General features: G+C 28.4%; 4 protein-coding genes across 4 annotated transcripts; 2 read left to right on the top strand and 2 right to left on the bottom strand.

The window, feature by feature from the left end:
• Nucleotides 1–289: 289 nt before the first annotated feature.
• Nucleotides 290–1357, bottom strand: MKS88_002442 (microneme associated antigen; the record flags this gene model as incomplete). The annotated part of the gene is made up of 1 exon (XM_067215452.1): nt 290–1357. The coding sequence occupies one exon, from the start codon at nt 1355–1357 to the stop codon at nt 290–292; it is 1068 nt and encodes a 355-aa protein (XP_067073877.1).
• Nucleotides 1358–3309: 1952 nt separating this feature from the next.
• Nucleotides 3310–4260, top strand: MKS88_002441 (ribosomal protein L27; the record flags this gene model as incomplete). Its single annotated transcript, XM_067215451.1, has 1 exon — nt 3310–4260. One exon carries the CDS (start codon nt 3310–3312, stop codon nt 4258–4260), a length of 951 nt encoding a protein of 316 aa, XP_067073876.1.
• Nucleotides 4261–5106: 846 nt separating this feature from the next.
• Nucleotides 5107–12210, bottom strand: MKS88_002440 (uncharacterized protein; the record flags this gene model as incomplete). Its single annotated transcript, XM_067215450.1, has 2 exons — nt 5107–7748; nt 7956–12210. The coding sequence occupies 2 exons, from the start codon at nt 12208–12210 to the stop codon at nt 5107–5109; spliced, it is 6897 nt and encodes a 2298-aa protein (XP_067073875.1).
• Nucleotides 12211–16929: 4719 nt separating this feature from the next.
• Nucleotides 16930–19211, top strand: MKS88_002439 (uncharacterized protein; the record flags this gene model as incomplete). The annotated part of the gene is made up of 5 exons (XM_067215449.1): nt 16930–17022; nt 17124–17844; nt 17976–18031; nt 18221–18648; nt 19031–19211. The coding sequence occupies 5 exons, from the start codon at nt 16930–16932 to the stop codon at nt 19209–19211; spliced, it is 1479 nt and encodes a 492-aa protein (XP_067073874.1).
• Between the last annotated feature and the right edge of the window lie 103 nt (nt 19212–19314).

Here is a 19314-nt window from a genome sequence, read left to right as displayed (position 1 = left end):
TATGTAGACTTTTTTTTTTTTTTTTTGTTCATTCTTATTAGCAGCACCGTTAACAGCTTCGCAAATTTCAAAATAATTTTTTTTTTATACACACAAAAATGAAGAAAAAAATTTTTTTTTAACCACATGATGCTCGTAAAATAGGGAAGAAGCAGGCACACGCATTTGTGCATGCAAGGATGCACGTGTGTATCTAGATGTGCATTTGAGTACGCAAATATATATACATATATATATGTATGTACGTACCTATTTGTTCATGCGCGGGCAGGTATCCCCTCTATCTACGCTAAATATAACTGACCTTTCTTATTCCAGCAGCTTCCTCTAAGAACCTAACACTCCGCAGAATTATGTTCGAATTAATTTTTTTTTGGAGCTGTGCAACTTTGAGCGCTCGTTGCCATTGTTTGTTGAATAGATAACATGAGATGAAAATTGATGATACAAATAGCATTTGATTAAATCTGCTACTTAGAAGTTTTTTAAATAAAAGATAAAGGAATCCATAATTTTTCTTCTTCTTATCATTGTTATTATTTTCCATTTGATTAACAGCATTTGAAGCTACTTCTGTCTTATTATTAATAATAATATGCTGTGGTACAACCTTCGGTGCACTCATTACATGAGCATCTAAAACATGTTTCTGTAAACTCACGTTCATAATTTTTAAAGCTAGTATTTCATTCTTCAGTTTCTTTAGTTCATTATATAAGACATTTTCTTCTTTTACTACCTGCTCATTATTTTTTATATACAGCGTTCGTTCCTCATTTTGTTTGTCATTGTTGTAGGTTAATAAGTCCTTTTTATTTGTGTAACTGTTATAATCGTAGTTGCTGTTTATGTGCATGCTCATGTTCGCACTTGTGTTCTCATTTCTGTTCATATTTCTGTTCATATTTCTGTTCTCATTTCTGTTCATATTTCTGTTCTCATTTCTGTTCATATTTCTGTTCTCATTTCTGTTCTCATTTCTGTTCATATTTCTGTTCTCATTTCTGTTCCCACTTTTGTTTACATTTCTGTTCCCATTTTTGTTTATATCCATAATATTTTTATCCTTCATTCCATCTACACCCTTAAAGTTACCATAGTTACTGTAATAGGAGTATATAAGCTGCTCGTTAAACTCTTTTTTCATTCTTTCTAAATCTTCATAATTGGTATTTATAGACTCTAACTTTTCTTTCTCATAAGGATTGTTTTTATTCTTTATTTCATCATCACTATCATTATCATCATCATCATCATCCTTACTACTACTTATCTGTTCTTCTCGACCACTGCTACAACTTCGATTGTACACGTTGTTGAACAATCCTCTGCTAAGTAGGTTAAACTTGCCCTTCATAAAATAGCTCTGCATTTTTTTGATAAAAAAAAAAAAAAAAAAAAAAAGGAAGGGGGAAAGGGGACGAGAAAAGGAAAAGAATAAAAGAATAAAAAAATGGAATTAAAATGGAGTAAAAATCGAACAAAAAGGGAATAAAATGGGTATAAAAATGGAATAAAAAAAAACAAAGGCATAAACGAAATGGATTAAGTCCATACAAGTGGAAAAAATTTTCTTTAATTTTTGCGAAACAACAAAAAAAAAGCTAGTACATGTTTTTACAACAAAATAGGGTGGTAGAGGAGATGGCAAAAAAAAAGAACAAAAATGAACAAAAAAGAACAAAAAAGAACAAAAACTTAAACAGGAACGAAATATGAACACATATTAACAATAAATGAATAAACAATAAATGAATAAATTAACAATAATTGAATAAATTAACAATAATTGAATAAATTAACAATAATTGAATAAATTAACAATAAACTAAACGAATGAAAGGAAAAAGATCGTTTCATAAATAAAATAAGTGCAAGTTCCAAAACTGCTAATTACAAAATAGTTTCAATTACCGATCGTTCTAAATTTTGCTTGAACGAATGGCGATAAAAACAATATATTTTTTCAAAAGTTAATTTATATAATTTTGTGAAGCTTTCTATACAGTACTTCAAAGAATGGTTTAAAAAAAAAAAAAAAAAAAGAGCCTCTAAATGGTTCTTTAACTGTAAGTGAACAGGTTAGATTAAAGATGGCTAAGCGGTTGCTCATTTTACCGCATATACACAAGTATAACTCTGCTTATGAAGGTTCGTTTGTATCAGCATATATGCTCTGCATGTATGTATATATATGTATGCATGTATGTAAATATATATGTAAATATGTAAGTACATATGTAAATATGTAAGTATATATGTAAATATGTAAGTACATATGTAAATATGTATGTAAGTATATATGTAAGTACACATATATTTAAGTACACTATATTTAAGTACACTATATTTAAGTACACATATATTTAAGTACACTATATTTAAGTACACTATATTTAAGTACACATATATTTAAGTATACATGTATGTATACTGTGTACATATATTGTACAATTTTATTGCGCGCGTGTGTGACCTACTGTACTTCCCCATGGAAGAAGCAGTTCCACTAAAAATACGCAAAAACGGAATCAATAAGCTTAAAGGACTTAGAAGGACTAGCAGCAATTTCCATCATTTTTTAAAATTCTTTTTTCTCTAGTTACATTTAATCACTCATACACAAAAAAAAATTTTAAGGAAAAACAAAAAAAAAAAAAAAAAAAAATAGAAAAAAAGAAATAAAGGAAAAAAGGAAAACTCGATTTATATTATCTTATCATATATATATATATATATATATATATTACGAACCATCAACATATGTGTAAACTTTTTTGCTACACTAATAGCGTTGGGGATAGTGATGAACGTAAGGTATATACAGTAGTGGCATAACTACGGAGCGCATTTTTACGTTAATTATTTATTATACATAATACGTATATATATATACTTATATATATACATATGCATATATGTACTTATGCATATATATACATATATGTATATACTTGCACGTTGGTGCTTTAAAACCTCACGAGCACACAGGACCCTTTTTATTTTCCTTGTGATGCTATAAAAAGAAAGGAGAACCTAGAAATATTGAAAATATATAGGATAGTTTTCTCGTTGGTTCAGTTCGTTTGATAAAACAAAAAGGCATATAGGTTTTTGGTAGTGGCACACACTTTAAAATTTGGGGAAGCACCTCGCTCAACGTATACCGCAAAATTTCGAAATTGCATAAATACCCACGCATGTACATGTGCATGTACAAATAATATAAGGTAACGGGTTAAAGAACTTGAAAATGCCATCATATTTTTAGCACCTCAGGCAGTACAACACAAACGCGATAGGGTAATAATGATTCCCTTTTTTCGGCTTCGTAAACATTTCACTCAAGTAAACTGGAAAGATTACTGCCGTTTAGTCTACAACCACTTAAACCATTTTACCCGTTTAACATTTGCGCACGCAGAAAAGACGCTTATAGGTAAGGAGAAAAGGTGTTATACGGACCCCCTCGTTAATATGAATATCCTCATAACTGTTAGAAATAATGTGTTCATAGGTGGAAGCAAACAGGAAGGCAAACGTAATACTGCAACTACGTTTGACTTAAGTGCGAATGTACAAATTCATAGGAGTAGTGAAGTCAATGAGTGTGGGTACAGTTGTGGAGTTGGGACTAGCAGGTTGAACGGTATGCAAATTTTAAATAATACTATAGCTGTTTTTACAAATCCTTTTAAAATATTCAAAAGAAACAAAATGGTAAAAACTAGTTCATATAGAAGAAAGAGTAGGAGTTCACCAAATGGACAAGGACAGAAAGCTAAAATAGGGATTAAAAGGTTAAGTGCTGAGTATGTAAAAACAGGGCAGATGTTAGTTAAACAAAGAAAAATTATTGCATTTAATTATGAAAAAAAAATAAGAAAAAGAAATTTTAAATATTATCCAGGTGAAAATGTTAAGGTTACTAAAAATACTAGTTTAGTAGCATTAACCAATGGAAGAGTTAAATATACATTTCATGTTTTACAAAATTTATTAATTGTTAATATATTACCAGAAGAATTAGATGAATTGAAAGAAGAAGATTTATATAGATATAGAACAGAACATGTCAAGTCGTTTGAAGAAAATAGAAGTTTAATTTATCTAAGAATGAAAAATATTATTACTTTTCCAAAATTTACTCATACACAATATATTGAACCCCCTTTAAAACCACAATTTTTGACTAGATATGATATATATGATAATCCAACACTCCAACGGGTCCCTCTCTTGTACCATAAGAAGAAGTAAACTTTTCCACTGGGTCCATCACAGGGTGGTGGGGCGGAGTGCCCCCCTACCCCCACGTGATATCGTACTTGTTTTTGCGTTGCTACACGCACTAGCGTTTTCATTGTTACAAATACCTGTTTTTGCTTGCCCAATCCCATTTCTATTTTTTTCTTTTTCCTTTTTTGCAAAAATTGGTAAAGTCTTCTTCCTCTCAGTATTATACTGACCATGGCATACAAATGAAAAGTATTCCAAGTGCTTGCAGAGAAAAAAAAAGAGACCAAACATTTTTGCTTACAATGCATTCTCATTTTCATATGCACATGTGCAGGCAGATAATGATATTACATATTGTCAAATGACTAAATGAGTTCAATTAGAAAAGTATGTTTTTGTTTGTTTTTCTCTCCTTCGAAGAAGCTTCAGCTAACTTTAATGGAAGGAGTAAATATAGGCAAAAAAAAAAAAAAAAAAAAAAATAAAATAAAATAATAAAATAATAAAATAAAATAAAATAAAACGATAAAAAAGAAAAAAAAAGAATAAATAAATTATAAAAATGAAAAATATTGCAAATGTTTCTCATTAGCGGATTCTCACAAATGGATAAACAAAAAAGGTAGGAACGATGAAATAAATCGCACTCGTCCGTTTGTTAATGTGCTCAAAGGACTGCCGTAATCTATGTGCAATGAAAAGGTTAGATTCGTCTGTGGGTTTCAAAGTAGATAAGCAGAAGGTAGAAAAGTAAGTGTTCACAAATGCTATATACATAAGGAAGGAAAACACGTACGTTCCAGAATGACAACCACGCAAGAGGGGAAAAGTATGGCCAGTCATCGCAGCCTTCTCATCTCCCTGTATCTACTCCTGAAACAGCGACGTGTAATAGTCGTTGAAAAAGAACTTGTTGTAGATATAGCTCAAGCTGCTGTTTTTAAACCTCCGGATATGCAAAATTAAGCTATTCCTGTACAGGTAAAACTTCCGGATAAAGTTTTGCGCATCCACTGATGTTAAAATGATGATGTTTCTTTCCAGTACTTCATAGTGTTGGTCAAATATCGAAGTGAACGACGTGATATCCTGCCCCTTGTCCGAAACAAATGGTGTTAACGTGGTCATAATATTTTTAAACAACTGAATTGTGTTTATTATATTAAATATAGTCTTACCAAATGAAAGAAAGTTGAAAGACAAAAAAGAAAATTTAAACATATGCTCAAGAAAAGATTTATGAAAATTTATTAGATGGTGAAATTTATTAATTTTTAATATATTTTGAAAAAAAAAAAAATAATTCCTGCACATGTTCATATTAATTAAATAGTCATAAAGATAGCTAATTATAAGGTACATTTCACTTCTTATTTTATTAAAATCGTTAAGGACGTCATTAAAGATTTTTATGTTTTCTAAAAACTTTTCCACATTTTTAAAATATATAAATTTATGATGAAATCCGACATTTAAAAATTTTTCTTTTGTAAAAAAAATATTATTTGCTTTAGAAGTTATTACACAGCACTCCTCTTTAAGCATCTCCTGCTCGTTCAATCTGTTTTCTCGTGTTATGTTGTTAATTATGTCCATATATTTAAAATCATTTTTATGGAAATTAGTAGTTTTTTTATCGTCTCTATCGAACTGTTGATATATGAGCGGTTTCGAGAACATGGTAAATATTAGAAAAATTTCGTTTAGACTTTTTAAAGTAAACTTGAATAAAGAGATTAATTTGTAAATGCTGTTATAACTATTTATAACATCATCATCGAAAAAAATTTTCAAAGCATTTGGAACAACTATGTTTATATTGATATAAAAAAATTTTGTTGATATGTCTTTTACTGTATAGAATTTTTCATCTAGATAATAATTAATTATTTCTTTTTTATCCCTAAAATTAGTATGGTATATTTTATTGATAGAATTTGTTATTTCATTTTTTTTATCAGAATAGAATAAGGAACAAACATATTTATAATTCTCTTCACATTCATCAAATAAATAGCACTTAAGTAAACATAAATATATTAAAAGATTTTTATTTATTAAAAATGAACAAACCAGGATTTTATTTATGTTTTCATAGTGTTCATTAATTGGAATGAATATGTTTCTATATATAAAGTAGTTAATGCTTTTTATTTCGAATTTTTGTTTTCTTATCATCCATATTTCATTTTCTCTACTTGCCGCAGTGGTGTATTCATTTTTGTCCTTTTCATAAAAAATACTATTATAATATCCTTTTCCATTCCTATTGCACTTTTTATCTTTCTTTATCTTTTCTTTTTTTTCCTTTTTTTTTTTGTGCATCCCTTTTATTCTACTTCTAATAGATCCATCATCCATATCACTGAACATCACTACGTTTTCTAATTTCTTATCGTCCTTATAATTTATCTGAAATTTTAGTAAATCATATTTCCTACATGTATTCTCAGTAGTTGTAGCTCCGACACTTCTGCCATCGGAAAGGTTGAACAGTCGATGCCTTTTTTCCTCCTTTTCTTCTTTTTCGCGTAGTGTCCAATTGCATGTGTAAGGAATGGCCAGGTGTGCACCTGCACATCCATCGTAATAACCAGAACTGGGGAGATCCTCGAGCAAAGAAGAAGCTGATTCCGCTCCATTCAAGTGATAAGAAGACGTTGCTCCTGTCCCATATGAGTGAAGTGAATACGTCACGTCGCTCCCGTTCGAACAATTACTAGGGTTGTATTCCCTCCTTAACTTCTTTCTCTTCAAATTCATCCCGTTGGAATGAAGTCTATTAACAATTCTTTTAGAATTAGGTGCACTATCCTTCCTTCTACGTTTTCTCACTTCAACTGCTAAGTCATGTTCTTTCCCCAAAAAATAATCATAATTAAAAGAATGCTCATTGTTACAATTTTTAAGATTACACTTTTCTCTTTTTAATATATTCTTTTTATTAATTATTCTTGTATTATTTAGGTTGATCACTCTACACACATTTTTTGTCCTCTTTTTCCTTTTTTTCCCCTTCATATATAGGGATAAATATTTTCCCCCTTCTTCCTTATTTTCATCATTGTACTGAGTAAATTGGATGTTATTCTGCCCCTCATTAACTGTTTGATTATTTATTAGTATATTATATAATTTGAAAAAATAATACTGCAATTTTTTATTAATTTTTCTTTTCGTTTCTTCATAAATAATTTTGGAGTATTTTTCCTTATTCCAATATTTGATAAAGACATTTCCTAATTTTTCATTTTTCCCTTTTATCTTTTTATAGTTCGGATTATTGTATAAATTTAAAAAATTTATAATTTTATTTACTGAAGCAGAGCATAATAATTTGGGAATATCTACTTCGTTATTATTCCTAGTTTCATTTATGTCTTCCTTAACTTGTCTCCTCTTTTTTCCGAACGTTTTTCCCCTTTGTGCATTTTTTAAATTTCCAATTTTTGGTATAGCCAAGTAGAAATCTTCTTCACTAGCTGCTCGTAAAATTTTGGTTAGCATGCCTGCCACAAAAAAAAAAAAAAAAAAAAAAAAAATATGACCACGTCAGGTGAAGTTACAAAACTGGGGACTGTGCATTGTCAAGCAGTTCAACAGTTTCGTAGTTTAGCGGTTAATCCTTTTATCGGTTAAACTGTTAAGAAGTCACACGATCGCTCAATTGCTCAATTGCTCAGTAACTCAGCAGATCGGCAGCTCAGTGGCCCAACCATATTCACACACGCCTGTTTGCACTTCTTTACACCTATCTGCACATCTCTGCGCCTGACTTGTGCAGGCATAAATAGATTTACCTGAACTGTAAATAACTTCGATGGAATATTTTAAGAAAATCGGGAGGGAAATGCACGAACTGGACAACAAATACTTTCTGTCATAGTACTTGGTTCGGTTCTGATAAATAAAGAAAAACTTATTCACTACATGTTTATTTATAATATATTCAAAATGGTAGTCTTTATTAATGCCCATATAAACATAAGAGTAAAGAAAATGCAAAAACGGTTTAATAATTCTTAGAAAAATAAATCTGCACAATTTCATGAGATTTTTCTTATTAGTGTTCAGAAATAAATAATAATATTTGTAAATGTAACTTAGTAGTTCGCTTCCCCTTGGAAAAATAAATAAATTATAATTTCTAAGGTCTAAGCCATTTTTTAATAATGCTATATTGTTATTGCTATTACTGCTTTTGCTTTTGCTATTGCTATTGCTATTACTGCTTTTGTTATTGCTATTATTCTTATTAATATCATTTTCGACTGATGGCCTCTTAGATATTATTTTATTATGTACAACCTCGTTCGTTTCCAATTCTGCAAAGGACCTACGTTTCTTACCCTTTTGCATATGTCTTCCTTCATAGTGTTCATGAGAAAGACCGTAAATAATATTTGAAAAATAGTTGTACTCATGTATTTGTTTTCCTTTCGTAATAACAGGATTGTTTTTCTTAAAATTATTTGAATTTTTATAAAAAGCATAATATTTTTTGTAAAATATTTCGTCATCATATGTATAACTAGAGCATAGAAAACTTAAAAATTCTATACATTCTGTATATTTTTTTATTTTATTGTATATTTCTAATGGGCTTCCTATATGTTCATCTAAAAAAATTTTTCTTATTTTGTCTTCATATAACAACATATATTTTCTAACTGAATGTACATACGAAATGAACACTTCCCCGACAGGTACTACATCTTCATCGGAGTACGCATAATGTTGGTTGACTTGTTTATGCTTTTTGCCGTCTGTATCCTTTGAAGTTTGATCACTGCATCGTATACTTCTTATATGCGCACCACTAGATAATGCGCCGGGGGCTTCTACCTTCCTGTACATAATTTTTGTAAAAACGCATGTAAACATTTTAATATACCTTACTAATGTTCCTATTTTCGAAAAGTAAAGAAATACATGAAGATATTTTTGATAAAATAAAGAGGAAAAATAATTCTGAAATGGTTTAAAGTGAAGGTGAAAAATTTTTTTGTTTTTTCTTTTTTGCCAAAAGGCTACGTTAGGATCAACACATACTACATTTTTGCTGATGAATATGCAGCCATTTGTTAACTTGTTGGTCTTTTCCTTAAAAATGTCCGTCAGCTGGGTTGTTGATCCTTGTTCCTTTTTTCCCCAATTGTTGCAGTGGTAGAAGTAGTAGTTTTTATTGTTCTTCCCCTTCTTTCGCTTTATCCTTCTGCTGCTATCATTGTTCCTACCACTACCGCTACCAGTACATCTACTACTACCCCTACAACTACTCTGTTTATCGTTATGAAGACACGGAAACATATCATTTTCGCATCCTAGTAAACAAGTCAAAATTTTATTTTTGCATATGAACAGGTCATCTACATTTTTAAAGTCGTTTTTACTGAAGAAATAAAAAAATCTTTTCAAAATTAAAAAACGATATTCCTGTATTCTATTGTTTATGCTGTATATTATATTTTTGTGCATAGTAATATATATACTATTGAGAATGCTTAAAAAAGAATTTTTATATTTTTCTTTTCTGCTATTAACTATTTTTCTTTCTAATGTTTTTAGAACCGAAGTATCATTCATGTAAGACTTTGTCCAAAGGAATTTATCATTATCATTACTATTATTATCATAATTACTATTATTATCATAATTACTATTATTATCATAATTACTATTATTATCATAATTACTATTATTATCATCATTATTACTATTATTATCATAATTACTATTATTATCATCATCATTATTATGGATGAATTTGTTCTCACTACAACGAATACTACCATTTGCATAATGAAAAATACTTCTTAAACCATTCTTCCTTTTTTCCATTTCTTTTTCATTTTTACAGTAGTTGAAAATGTTACAATAGTCATCTATATAGCTTAACTCACAGTACTCATCTTTGTAAATACGATCAGCTCCAATGAACAGTATTCCCCTAGGATGAAGAGATCTAAACAGTAACTCATCATCACCAGTATTGTACGTGTTAAAATTGCTACTTATCGTACATCCACCTTTGTTGATACCCCCTTTAGCCAATTCAATGTTATATGCTGTCTCGTCCTTATAATCTTTTTCAACAAACCAGTTATCATTTGTTGACAGTATAATCATTTTATTATTATTCATGTGCACACTATTGTAAATGCACTGATTAGTAACACATTCATTATTAACATGTGTGTTATTGAAAAAGGTAAAATTATGATAGAAAGTTTCTTTTATATTAAACGGACTACTGCAAAGAGTACCAAGTTTAAACCCGTCCACTAACTTTTTATCTGAAAAATTTCTGAACATGTTCATGTTGTCATATCTGTAATTAGTATTCATGTTACTGTTCATGTTACCGTTCATATTAGTATTCATATTAGTATTCATATTACCATTCATATTAGTATTCATATTACCATTCATATTAGTATTCATATTACCATTCATATTAGTATTCATATTACCATTCATATTAGTATTCATATTAGTATTCATATTACCATTCATATTACTGTTCATATTCATGTTGTTGTGCCCCCCAATGGAGCAGTAATTACTTATATTATTCCCATCTCCAACACGAGTGTTTGGTCCATCAGCCCTTAACGAAAGTAAAGAAATATTATCGAGGGTAAAATCAAGACCATTCGAAAAAAGGTTATACCCTTCTTTATTCTCTTTTTTCAAAATATACTGCTTATATTTCTGTGTTAAACTATGTAGCTCATTTAATTTTATCATATACCAATGTGTAAAATCATTCTGAAATAGCAATATATAATTACACACATCTTTATACCTATTTACATTTATATTGTAATTAATTTCATTAAAATTTATTTTTACTCTTAAATTTAAAAGGACGTTAAAAGATAATTTTGTAATATTTCCAATATTTATATTTTCATTAAAATCGTTCAGACTGTACATATTTTTTATTTCATTATAATTCGAGTCGTCTTTTTGTTTTAATTCTTCCTTTTCATCCGATAGGTATGCTGTAACGTTTGATAATGAAAATAACAAACTAAGAAAATGTTCGTGAGATGTAAATTTTAAATGAATATTTTTTTTTAATATTAGTATATCTAAAGAGAAATAACATTTAAAATATAAATACAAGCAAATAAAGTCCAAGTAATATTTATTTTTTATTAATACAAGACAACAATAAATCATCGAAGTGTACACTTCCGTAAAGACAAGGTTTCTATCCTGTAAATCAGTCCCTCCGTCCTTATTTATATGAAAGAAGTCGTCCACATATTTCTCCTTATCAGTGTTAGTATTACGGAACGTGTAACTGCTTTGCGAAATTGTGCTATTTGTAAAGTCATTTTCGTTTTTTTTTTTTCCTGACCTGTTCAGGTAATTTTGGCTATTTTGGCTAATTTGGCTAATTTGGCTAATTTGGCTATTTTGGCTATTTTGGCTAATTTGGCTATTTTGGCTATTTTGGCTATTTTGGCTAATTTGGCCATTTTGAACAATTTCGCCATTTTGAACAATTTCGCCATTTTGAACAATTTCGCCATTTTCGCCGCTTTCGCGATATTTACTATTTTCTATATTTTCTGCATAAATGTCAAAGCCATTATTTTCCCTCTGCTGGTAATATTTCTTCAATATCTGGTAAAAATACTTGCAGCTATTTGAACACAGATCAAATAAATACTGACTGTTCACATATTTTATATCGTAATTATACTTATAATTGTAAAACGTATTGAATAAACAAAAATTTACTTTTGTTTTATATAATATATTGGAGTATATAAATTTTTTTATTTCTGCCTTTATCTTTTTTAATATATTCGCATTTCTAACGGGATACGAATTTGCTTCAATGTTACACCACTCATCAATAATTCTTAACAAAGACAGGTTGGAATAATAGCAATTTGTGCCTTCTTTATTTAAATACTCTTTTTCTCTCTTTCCGCGCTTGTGCACATTTAGCATTTTAATATGGTCTTAAAGAAGCTGTCGAGAGGTGAACATTTGCTCGCTCCACTGTGTGTACGTGTGTACAGTTACACTGCCGGAGGTTATACGTATGTGCGTATGTACACGGGCATGCATGTGCAAGTTGTGTTATAAGGTCTACCCGGTGAAAAGCTTACAGGGGGAGAAGTTTACCAGATGAGAATCTTATCAAGTAAGAGATTCTTCAAGTGTGTAATCTTATCAAATATAAACTGCATTACATTTTAAATAAATTATAAGAAATAAATGAAGAAAAAAAAAAAAAAATAGAGCGTACGAAAACGTTTTTACCTTTTTAAAACATGCAAAATGGACAAAAAAAATTGTGAAAGTTTAAATTTTTTTATTTCTTGCCTTTGTGTATTTTTTTTTTTTTTATGCCTTTTCAATTTCCCTTTAACATTTAGATCAAATAAACATTTTTTCTTTTTTTCCTTTTTCTTTCTCCATACAATTCTTATTCACACACAATATATATATATGCTGAACCGTATGCTTCAAAAAATATATATTAATTTAAAAATTTTCAATATGAGCAGTTGAAAATATGCATTTGTTTCTCCCATTTTTTTTTTTTTTTTGCGTTTTATATAGATGTATAATTCGTTTAAAGAATATGGTAATTGTACATGTACACATATGTATACATTTATAGAGAAGAGCCTATAGCATATGAGTCCTACCGCCGATGTACATATATATATATATGTATGTATATATATATGTATATGTATTTATTTATTTATATATTTTTTTTTATATTTTTTTTTTATATTTTTTTTTATGCCTTTTCAATTAATTTTTTTATAAAATGAAAAAATGAAGACTAACAGCGGGAATATAGTAGCATAATACCAAGAGTATTTTTAAAAAAAAGGCTCCTTGTGCTCTTTTTAATATCATCATTTGGATTAAATATTTATGAATATACTATAAGGAGCAGATTGAAATGGAGCAAAAAAAAGAAAAAGAGCAAAGTAAAATAGAGCTAAATAAAGATGACGGGGAATTTCGCTTGTTCCTAGTGAACTGAACGGTTGAGCAATTTTCGTCAACTTGTTGATTTATCAACTAGGTGATATATTTTGATTCTCATATGTTTATGCCATTGCAATGAAAAACTTTCATGGTGAAACATGATTTAATAAACACCATCTATGATTTTTGCTTTTCTTTTATTTAATTTTATTTCGTATAATCATATTTTATTTCATATTATCGTATTTTATTTCATTTTATCGTATATTATTTCATTTTATCGTATATTATTTCATTTTATCGTATCTTATTTCACTGTATTTCACCGCATTTCACATCATTTCACTTCTTTTCTCATTAGTTATCTGCATTTTAGTCTACTTTGTTAAGTTCAAATAGCATGATTAAGCATTGCCAACAATTGTTACAATGAATATTTTCCTTTTTTTACACATGTTTCTTTACGTACCGGAGGGTAAGTTGAACGAGAATATTTTACTAGTCATACAAACACACACACACACGAAAAAAAATAAAATAAAAATAAAATAAATATAAAAAAAAAAAAAAAAACATATAAAATAAATAAATATATAAATAAATAAAATAAACAAATAAAATAAACAAATAAAATAAACAAATAAAATAAATAAATATATATAACGCCTCACCGAATGAGGAAAATTGTTTGTGTGTAGTTTAACAAGTGAATAAGAGTTTATTTCCCCTCTCCCCACCTTTTTATTTTTATTTTATTATTTTTTTTTTTTCACTTAATTATTATTTCCTCCTATTTTATTATCTTTTTCTTATTTTTCTTTCTTTTTTTTTTCTTTTTTTTTTCTTTTTTTCTTTTCTTTTTTTTTTTTTTCAAAGGAATTGGCAATATACTAAAAGGGCTGGACGTGCTGACACCCATAAAGATGAAGTTCTTCATTGAAACGGGTTTACAAGTAAATAATTAAAAAAATTAAAAAAACTAAAAAAACTCGAAATGAATAAGGAAATAAACAAATTAATGAGCGGATGGTCCAATATTATGTAGAAAATATGTCTTACATTTCGTTATGTTTTAAGAGGGACAAGAACAGTTCACTTACGTTCATGTACATTTCATCCATTATGTTGTATATAAGTGGAAGGCAAAAATAGCAGAATTCTTTTACTAAAGTTGCACTTTATTTTGTTTTATTCTGTTCCTCTTCGTTTATGCATCCATTCATATATTCGTTTATGTATTCATGCATTCATATATTCGTTTATGTATTCATGCATTCATTTATTCGTTTATGTATTCATGCATTCATATATTCGTTTATGTATTCATGCATTCATTTATTCGTTTATGTATTCATCCATTTATTATGCATTCATTCATTTATGCATTCATTCATTTGCGCATTCATTTATTCGTTTATGTATTTATCCATTTAAGCAATCGTTTATTCGTTTATGTATGCATCCATTTATGCATTTATCTGTGCGTTTATTTATTTTACTATTTTTTCGTCGTCTACGTGATGTAAATGTATTCGTATGAGTGTTATATTATGCAAGATGAAAGGTCTTATTCTATTTTTATTTTTTTATTAAATTTATCATACTAGAAGATTTTAAATAGCTAAAAAGAATTATGCCTTTTTTTTTTTTTTTTTTTTTTTTTTTTTGAGCTCGTTTGATACGAAATTAGCTTTTTTCGGTGCCAATGGCAAGTGTATACATGTGTGTGAGTAGGAATAATAAAAGCATACATGTAAGTAATACAGCATATATATAACATATATATATATATATATATATATATATATATATATATATATATATATATATATATACGTATGTGCATATATCAATATATATGTATATTATTTTGTTTATTAAAAAATTAAAGTGAGTAGTGTACAATGAGCAATAATGAGTGAGCAAAATTATACGTGAGGCATAACGCAGAAAGTAGAGATATTTCAAGAGGGATAAAAACATTTGTATCCTCTTTACATTGGAATATGTATATATATGCTGACATTTTCTTATTGCTTGAAAATTTTTATTCATTCGTTCAATTATTTACTTGTACACTCATACATTCATACACTCATACACTCACACGCATACACTCATACACCCATGCGACTAATATTTTTATTTCTTTCAATTAAGATGTTGTATGTGCATGTATGCAAATGGTCTTTGAGCTGAACATACTTGAAATGTACAACGAAAATAAAATAAAGCGAAACAAAACAAAGTAAAACAAAAAAAAAAAATAAAAATAAAAATAAAAAATAAAAAATAAAAAAAATAAAAAATAAAAAATAAAAATAAAAAGATTTAAATATTACATTAAGAAGAAATGCAAAAAGAGCATTATGTTGTTTAATTTTTATCTTTAATAGAATTTTTATACTGTAAAAGGTATTCATATACAAATGAATTTGACTCTGAATAAATAACTTACGCACTTGCATACATGCCTACATATGTGCATACATATATGAATACACACATACATACGCGAATACATACCTACATATGTGAATGCACACATACATGCATATATACCTAATATATATATATATATATGTATATATGTGCAAGTGCGCTTGAGTTTGTACCCATTTGATCATTCGTTTATTCATTAACATTTGAATAGCCAAATATTATGCTTCCCATTCCCCCCGAAATATAAATTTTTTTCCCGATTTTTATGCAGCTAGTTACAAATTTTTTATATTAACGATGTGTGTGTTAACGTTTATATTTTGTAATAATAATAAACTATTTTTTGCAAATGTTCAAGTTTGCATGGACTGACATTTGAGCATATGTTAATGCATACTTGTATGAACAGGTGAGCATACATGCATACATGATTATACACATGTACATGTTTATATATATACAGGTATGTACATATATACATATTTATATATACATATTTATATATACATATTTGTGTACATATGCATATACATACATACGTACATACGTACATACATACATACATACATGTATATGTAAGACGCATACTTATGTACAGAAATATATTATAACGGGAGACTTACCTCCTTTCATAGTTTTTCCACAGGGCGTCAAGTTATTTTATCCAGAACGTTTAACGGTTCATTATATATCCTTATTTATTTGATCATTCATTTAATTATTCATTTGTTCATTTGTTCATTTGTTCATTTGTTCATTTGTTCATTTGTTCATTTGTTCGTTTATTCATTTGTTCATTTATTCATATATTTTCTTAATTATTTATTTTATTTTTTTTTCCTTTCCGTATTTTTATCTTTTGCATTTGCATGCGAATAACCTCATCCTGGCAAACACCTGCACGCATATACACGTACATATTTATATATGTGCATGTATATATATGTGTATATACATATATGTATATGTAAATATATATACGCGAACACATACGCTCATTTGAGCCCCCCTTTTTTTTTTTTTTTTTTTTTTTTTTTTTTCGTGTCTACGCACTTGCAGCTCACTCAATACGCCTTTGTTTTTTGCACGTTTAAAAAAAAAAAAAAATACATACATAAGTATAGCATATATATATATATATATAAATGTATATGTATATGTACATGTATATATAAATGTATATGTATATGTACATGTATATATAAATGTATATGTATATGTACATGTATATATAAATGTATATGTATTGTGTGTGTGTAGCGCCAAGGGGGTTTAATGAAACACGCGTGCATGAATAGAGAGCTTCTTTTCCTTTTACGAAGCGGATCAACAGAACAGAAGCAAAGAGAAATTTTTATCTGTGTTTTTGTAGAACTCTTTTGTGTCTACCTTTTTTGTATTTACCTTTTTTTTTTTTTTTTTTTTTTTTTTTTTTTTTTTTTTTTTTTTTTTTTTACTCTCCTCTTTAGAAAAACGTAGTAACCAATTTGAAAAGAAGAAAAATGAGCAGCTCTGGAGTTATATATGAAAATGACAGGGGAGAAATGAAGGATAAGAAGAATGATTATTTCATTGAAACAAATAAAGAAGTAAAAGTTAATTTAAATTTTCATAATAATAATATTATTTCTAATATTTTTTCAAATTTAAATTTATATGATAAAAGAAATAATATATTTATAAATAATAATAAAACATATATGGTTAAATATTGTAATCAAATAAATGAAGATAATTTTCATATAACATATTTACAAAAAGTAAATAATGATTTTGTCCCTATATCCCCATGGCATCATATTGATTTAATGAATGAAGATGGGACATATAATATGATCGTTGAAATATCCAAATATAATTATATAAAATTAGAAATAAAGTTAAATGAAAAATTTAATATAATTAAACAAGATACAAAGAAAGGTAAACTACGTTATTATCATAATTCTATATATTGGAATTATGGAGCCTTACCTAGGACTTATGAGTACCCTAAACATATTTACACCTACCAAACCAATAACAATCAACAGCTATTTTTTACTGGTGATGATGATCCTTTGGACATAGTTGACATAGGGAAAAATAGTCTCAAAATGGGACAGGTCGTTCCTGTTAAGGTATGTGTAAATGGAAAGAGCGATGAAAATGACTCAGTCTTTTTGCTAAAAAGGGAGGGAAAAGCGTTTTGTTATCTGGTCCCCTCCCTCTGGTCCTTATACATCCGTTTATTATCCAGTCGTGTATGCGCTCATTTATTAATTAATTTTTTTTTTTTTTTTTTTTTTTTTTTTTTTTTTTTTTTGGGGAAAAGGTTTTAGGCGCGTTCACTCTAATCGATGAGGGGCAGCTGGATTGGAAAATCATAGCGATTAATGTATGAAAGGAAAAATGCACAAATAGCTCTATGTTTCATTTAGGCATGTCGTTTTCCTCGTTATTACACCCATTTATATAACACCCATTTATATAACACCCATTTATATAACACCCATTTACATAACACCCATTTACATAACACCCATTTACATAACACCCATTTACATAACACCCATTTACATAACAGAAGGAAGACAGTAATTTCGAAAAGATAAACAGCCTGGAGGACGTGGAAAAGTACTACCCCTACACGCTAAGCCTACTGCTGGAATGGTTCCGTTCATACAAAATGGCTGAATCGAAAGTGTTAAACATCATATCTAAAAAATTATACAATAAAAAGGAAAGTGAAGACTTGATAGCAAAAACACATGAATACTATTTAGAATTCTTAAATGATGTAAAAGAGATAGATGGTCTCAAAACAGATGAAAGTATATCAGGTAAATGTTCCACTAACATTAGCACCTCAAACAGTACTGAACTTAACCTTAATATGGTTCCATATAAAACCCACCACGATGATTCTACATATAATACTCTACTTCAGGATATTGACATTTCGTATTATAGAGCAGATCCTTTGTACAAACCCAACGCTTGCATTTGGACTCCGTAAAAAAAAGAGCGTCATCATATTTTGGCAATCGAATGGTGAGTAAGGGCTTTGCAACAGTGTATGGTTATATAGATCACTTTCTTTCAAAAAAAAAAAAAAAAAAAAAAAAAAAAAAAAAAAATGAACTTATTCTTTTCACATGCGTGCATTTAGGTACACGTAATGACGTGTCCCTACATGGAGAGAGCTTTATGAATGTTTACAAAGTCGTGCGGGGTTTTTCGTTTTACATACATACGTGCGTATATATACGTGCATATACATATACATATATATATATATATATATATATATATATATATATATACATATACATATAAGTACATCCAATACTGCGCTTGTTTTCGTAAAACTATTTGCATAAGGTGGTACTCTTAGAAGGACCCCTACGTACTCCAATAACAATTGCAAGAATAGAAACAGTAACAACAATAATGTGAAAGTTGTTCTTTATTTGAAAAAAATTTACAAAGAAACGTCAACAATGGTATGGGCCACGAATGATAATAGTAAGGGGGAGAAAAAAGGGGAAAAAAAAAAAAAATCTCTCAGAGGTTAAAAAAAAGGATGATACGTAGGGGCTATAAAAAATGGTTTCACTAACAGGTTAAACTACAACATAATGGGGGCTCAAAAAATGGTATCACTAACAGGATAAACCA

Source organism: Plasmodium brasilianum, chromosome 8 (assembly GCF_023973825.1).
Source record: "Plasmodium brasilianum strain Bolivian I chromosome 8, whole genome shotgun sequence".
Classification (NCBI taxonomy): Eukaryota; Apicomplexa; class Aconoidasida; order Haemosporida; family Plasmodiidae; genus Plasmodium; species Plasmodium brasilianum.
This window is presented reverse-complemented; position numbering and strand designations above follow the sequence as displayed.